The 6,448-nt window shown below is 41.6% G+C and overlaps 1 protein-coding gene across 1 annotated transcript in view; it reads left to right on the forward strand.

Annotated features, from left to right (window-relative positions):
- PRSS55 (serine protease 55) overlaps positions 1-6,448 on the forward strand; it is a 99,350-nt gene that overhangs the window by 83,925 nt on the left and 8,977 nt on the right. Inside the window, exons 3-4 of the mRNA XM_081810690.1 lie at positions 376-626; positions 2,022-2,164. Of these exons, the coding sequence (XP_081666816.1) occupies positions 376-626; positions 2,022-2,164 (394 nt within the window). The remainder of the gene's footprint in view (positions 1-375; positions 627-2,021; positions 2,165-6,448) is intronic.

Raw genomic sequence — 6,448 nt, forward strand, 5'->3', positions numbered from 1 at the left:
CTGGTCAGTCCTGAGTCAGACAGGAATGACTACCACCCAACCCTTCCAGCAAGTTTGATCTATGCCAGGTGGTCTCCTGTGTATTCTTTGGAGTCCCCAAAGCTAAGTAGTTTCTCTGTAACATGAGACAGGAGTATCTCATATCTCTAGGACTGTGCTGGAGCAGCAATGTGGCTGTAGTCTGCCACCCCTATTGTTTCACTTCCCTCTACCTTTCTCAAATTCTTACATCTCCTGAGCAACAGCCCCCGTAGGACAAGTCCTAAAGGCCCCGAGAACTCTACGGGATTTAAGTTTTTTGGGCAAATTAAATTCTGTGTGCTTCATGACTCCTCTCCCCCTCCCACTTCCCCCTCTCTGTTTCTATGCCACCAGTCCAACGGACTTGAGTGTTGTGCTGGGAAGCAATGACTTAAGAAGCTCAGCTGTGGAGATAAAGGGTGTTACTAGCATAGTTCTTCACAAGGACTTTCAAAGACACAACATGGACAATGATATCGCCTTGCTGCTGTTGGACTCACCCATCACATTCAACGGACTGACAGAGCCCATCTGCATGCCCAGAAAGCCCAGCCCCTCCATGTGGCACAACTGCTGGGTGGCAGGATGGGGTCAGACCAGCAGTGGTACGTGACTGCTCAGCATCTCCTGAGAGCTGCTGGGGGAGGAGCCACATCACAGGCATCTGAGGATGGGCCAGTAAATCTTAAGATGTGGGCAGGAGCATGAAAGGAGAGAGGGCAAAGGAAGGAGGAAGGAGAAAAAGACTTGCATTGGAACAAATCCCTGCATTCCTGAGGCTCACAGAAGCCAAATCTCAGTCCCTTCCCAGTGCCAAGGAAGCATCTCCTCAAGGCCCCAAGTTGAGATGCCAGTCACCAAGCCAGTTGCCAGGTGTGGTCATATTCAGCCAGCACAGAGCAGTCTTGTTTGTTTAACTGAATTTAAACTCTCCAGTTTGCCAGGGGCCCCCATACTCTTTATTCTCTTGCGTCTCCTTTGATTCACACATTGATCTTTCCCACCTGGTTCCTACAGGCATTCAAGATGCCTGTCCCAGCCTAGAATTTTGATGGTCCTGGAATGTTGCCCAGCCATTCTTAGAAATGAATATGTTATTACTTGTTGTTACATTGTTACTTGGCCAAGAAAGGAGGAGCTGTACTAGGGCAAAAAGGGATTATGAAAGGCCCATTGGACTATCCCCAAAGAAAATAGGTAGGGGAAGGGATGGGAACAGCACAGCACTGTCTCAGGCCTGAACAAGACTCTGGGTCTATGGGGATCTTTGCAACCAGCTGGGGTCTGGAAGATGGTAGGTATTTCAGGAGTTTAGTAACTAGAGGACAACTAGAGTAACACTTTCTGGGCTACTACTGGATAGTTAGAAGTGAGGAAGAGGCAGATGGGTACTTATAAGATTAAAACTACTCAATAAGGAGAAGAATTTGGAAATCTGTGTGGTCTGAGTTAATGAGATAAAAAGAAGTCCAGACAAATTCCTGGAAGCTGGCAGTCCAGAAAGGGCCTTGGCAAATCCCCTATAAAGACTTTTAGCCAACCTACCCTTGCCTGGAGGACCTGAAAGCTTTTTCCCTAGGAGCACAAACCTACTCTCGGCAGCCCTGTGTTGGGGAAGTGTCATACTCACTAAAAAGTAGCAATAGGTATACATGCTGAAGAGGCAAGCTTATGTTGAGAAATGAATGATCAATAGCCAGTTCCAAAAAGTCAATTCTGTAGGGTTGGTTGGAGTTAAACAGGAAGCCTACTTGGAAGCAGGATTATGATTTTGAATAAGAGGAATAATTCAAGTAGGTGGGGAATTGCTTAGAAAAGACTGGGATGGTAGAATGAGTGAATAGCATGGGATTACTGGAAGGAAGGGGAAAGTGGAGGATATGAAGAAAGGTAGACAAATGGCTGGTGGGACGCAGGGATACACAGTGTGATCTAGTTGCATTATCAGCACTGAGACTGCTATCTAGTGACTTTTCTAATGTGCTTTCTCTGTGGACTAGATGACAAAAACTCTATGAAAACTGATCTGATGAAAGTGCCAATGATCATCATGGATTGGGAGAAATGTTCAAAGGCATTTCCAAAACTTACCAAGAATATGCTGTGTGCTGGATATGAGAATGAGAGTTTTGATGCTTGCCAGGTAACTGAGGGGTATCCCCACCCTCACCCTATAAGCTCCTATCACCTCAGGGCTGCCAAAGCAAGGGTATCTTCTCTTCACTGAGAATAGACAGTAAGAGTCTGGAAAATGTGTGGGATTCAGGGCTCCACCATGGGAATGGGGACATGAATTGGGGACTACTCATTGTCAGGTCCTTGGAATGTCAGTGCATGCCCATGAGTTAGTATGTAGCAATTCTGCATAAATATTTCTACTCTTCTCTAGATATACTACATAAATAGGGCTCTAAGTCTTTTCCATTTCTCGAACTTCTTAAAAAACAAAAAGCCAAGCAGGATTTGAGATTCATACAAGGAATCATTTTATTTCATTAATTTACTGTGAGCACATTAAGCCCTGGGGAATCCAACCATGAATGAAACATAGTTTCTCACCTAAAGGAGTCCACAATCTCCTGGGCAGACAGTTGAATAAAGACTTACTATTTTGGAAAATACATGTGGATTTCACTGAACTAAAGACTGGAATCTTAGTTTTTAATAAAATGAACACAACAATTTAAAAAGAAAAACATTTTTGATTGATGCTGGAAAAAAATAGGAAAAAAACCCCTCAGAAATTAGCTTCCTGTGGCTCTAAGGATGAATGATGGCTGTTGTCTTTAAAACCTAAGAATGCTCTCTTTGTCTTGGGAGATGCTCTGTTCATCATCACCTTGATGAGTCCACTTAGTCCTACTCATTTGCTGGGCAATGGATCTGGTCACTGGTATAAAACTACGGATGCAGATGTTAAATATCCTGTAGAGTAATGAAAAAGCTGTCTCATGGAAGGGGAAAGTATCTATCTACAGAATTATCTATTATTGTTTAATGTTAGGAGATGGTAGTTTTCCCTGCTAGGCTGTGAGATAAGGTCTTAGAAGAGAGTTGTTGGGATAGGGGTTGAGGGAATGAGGGAGAAGAGAATGGAGAAAGGGTTCTGAGGTAAGAAAGAATGGACTCTTGTAGCAATGACACTGTTTAGAAGTAGTCTCTCATGTGGTGAATATTGTGAGGACCAAAAAGAGAGATAATATCAAGTGTCACATTAACCTTGTGTTTTCTTCACATTTTGGACCATTTAAAACATTACAAAACAAAAAAGAGAATTTGAACTTCTGGTTCTAGACAGGATGGAGTAAACATAGTTCCCCCAATCCCTCCCACTAAGTACAGCTAAAAGTACTATACATTATATTGTAAAACAAAAATAAAGGTTCTTAAAGGTAGAGATGGACTGACTGGATATTCCAATGCTTAAGAAAGGACCCAGCAGTGAGTTCCTTGGGTTGTTTTTTTTTTTTTTTTTTTATATCCCAGACTGGTTGCTAGACAAGCCTGCAACCCAGAATGCCAATGAGCACAGACGAAAACTAACAAAACAAGAAACACTTCCCTCTCTTTGGACTAGGAAAGGAGCAACCTAGGAAGGAAGAAACTTTTTGACAATAAACATTAAACATTGTTGGCCCTCTAAAAAAATTGATGGCCCTCCTACCCCATCAATCAAGGTCAAGTGGACAACCTTGACTTCCTTCCACTGCCCACCATAGTGGTTACAGAAGAAGTTATATGGAGAACCAGGACTTTAACTACAGTCTAGTAGTAACCAGCCATCCTCTGCCCCCCTTTATGTCACTGGAAGCCACTTGAGGAACTTGGGCTTCCACCCCACCCAGGTATGCCACCCAGGTATAACTCACGCCTGCTCTTCCCCTAGTCATCACTGGTCTGAGTGGAGAATCAGGGCTTCCACCCCAGTCCAAAGGTAAAGAGTTGCTATCTCCCACCCCCCACTCCAATTTCAAAGAAACCTGTTAAAATTGAAGATTTAAATGAGAACCAGTCTTGCAACCTAATACTCAAGGCAATACTCCAGGCAGGAACTGTCATAGCTAGAATAAAGAGTTGGATTTAATTTATTGATAAACATAGGATAAGGAAAATAAGGAAAAATAAAGCCAAAAATCAGAGTAAGGAATCTTTTTTTTTTAATTGAGAACCATTAATTCCTAGAATAAGTTCAATTAAAACTTAAGTGGTGCCTGGGTGGCTCAGTCGGTTAAGCATCTGACTTTGGCTCAGGTCATGATCTCAGGGTCCTGGGATGGAGCACTGCAATGGGCTCCCCGCTCAGTGGGGAGTCTGCTTCTCCCTCTCCCTCTGTCCTTCCCCCCTGCTCATGCTTTCTCTCTCTCAAATAAATAAATAAAATCTTTAAAGAAAAAACAATGCAAAATGTATCATGAACTTAAATGAAAAACCATAGAAATTTTAGTAAAAAACACAGGAAATCCTTGACACATAGAGTAACATCAAAGACACAATTCATAAAAGGAAAAATTGATAAATTGGACCTCATCAAAATTAAACACTTTTGCCTTGTGAAAGACCCCATTAAGAGTGTTACCAAATCCAAGTTCAGCTGCCCAGTCACTTGAAAGGCCATCACTCAAGAGATGAGGTTTTTTTTAATAAAAGATTTTATTTTTCAAATTTTTACTTTTTTTTCTATTTTAGCACTTTATTTTTTCTTATTTTTTTTATTATGTTATGTTAATCACCATACATTACATCATTAGTTTTTGATGTAGTGTTCCATGATTCATTGTTTGCGTATAACACCCAGTGCTCCACTCAGTACGTCCCTCTTTAATACCCATCACCAGGCTAACCCATCCCTCCACCCTCCTCCCCTCTAGAACCCTCAGTTTGTTTTTCAGAGTCCATAGTCTCTCATGGTTCGTCTCCCCCTCCAATTTCACCCCCTTCATTCTTCCCTTCCTGCTATCTTCTTCTTTTTTTTTTTAACATATAATGTGTTATTTGTTTCAGGGGTACAGGTCTGTGATTCAACAGTCTTACACAATTCACAGAGCTCACCATAGCACATACCCTCCCCAGTGTCCATCACCCAGCCACCCCATCACTCCCACCCCCCACCACTCCAGCAACCCTCAGTTTGTTTCCTAAGATTAAGAATTCCTCATATCAGTGAGGTCATATGATACATGTCTTTCTCTGATTGACTTATTTCGTTCAGCATAATACCCTCCAGTTCTATCCACGTTGTTGCAAATGGTGAGATTTCATTCCTTTTGATGGCTGCATAATATTCCATTGTATATATATACCACATAAAGAAAAAAAAAAAGAAAAAAAGAGATGAGTTTTTGATTGGAAAGAAATTTGAGCTCTAGTCAGGAGGCCAGCAACCCAGGGAGAAGATGGACTGTTGACCAAAAGCCAACTCTGAGTTTTCTGCCTGGCCCAGGGGTTTTTAAAGGGGTTTAGGGTGGTTAATCAGCAAAGGAAGTGCAGTGGCAGCCACGTTTCTTGATTACATGCAGACTTGATGATGCTAACTATAAGCATTATTCTAATGCAAAGGGATCTGGTACTGGGAGTATGCTATTCTTTCTGCAAAGGAGGGCCAAGTCTACGTATGCATGAAGGGAGGGAGGACAGCAAAATCATTTGTGTGTCCTAAAAAAAAAAACTAAACAAAATAACCATTTTGCTAAAAAAATTGTTAGCTAATCAGAAAGCTGAAGAGGTTTCAGAGAGATTTTCTGGCTTCTGTGGCCTAGGAAATTTCTGGTGCTTCACTCCTCAAGGTGCATGGTCTGCAAATCTCAAAGAAAGTAAATTTATTCTGTTATAGATCAGGGGACTTAGGTCAGCAAGCAAGGAGTGTGTTAACTTGGAGCAAGTCAGCCCTTAAGGCTGGTGGGAGTGTTGTTACAAGAGGATGAAAACAAAGCTACAGATTGGGAGATGATATCCAACAAAGGAATTACTTAGAATATATAGAGAACTCTCAAACTCAACGGTAGAAAAAAACTATCCAGTTAGAAAATGGGCAAAAGACATGGACAGACATTTCACTAAACAAGATATACAGATGGCAAATAAGAACATGAAAAGAAGTTCAACATCATTGGCCATTAAGCAAATGCAAATTAAAACTACAATGAGCTATCACTCCATACCTCTCAGAATGGCTAAAAAAAAAAAAGAAAAAGAAAAAATAGTGACACCACCAAATGCTGACAAAAATGCAGAGGAACTGGAGCCCTCATGCATTGCTGGTGGAAATTTAAAATAATCCAACCACTCTGGTGTTGGGAAAATTGGACAGCCACATGCAGAAGAATGAAACTGGACCATTTCCTTACACCACACACAAAAATAGACTCAAAATGGTTGAAAGACCTAAATGTGAGACAGGAGTCTATCAAAATCCTAAAGGAGAACACAG

Source organism: Leptonychotes weddellii, chromosome 2, assembly GCF_054177405.1.
Source record: "Leptonychotes weddellii isolate Sample4059 chromosome 2, ASM5417740v2, whole genome shotgun sequence".
Classification (NCBI taxonomy): domain Eukaryota; kingdom Metazoa; phylum Chordata; class Mammalia; order Carnivora; family Phocidae; genus Leptonychotes; species Leptonychotes weddellii.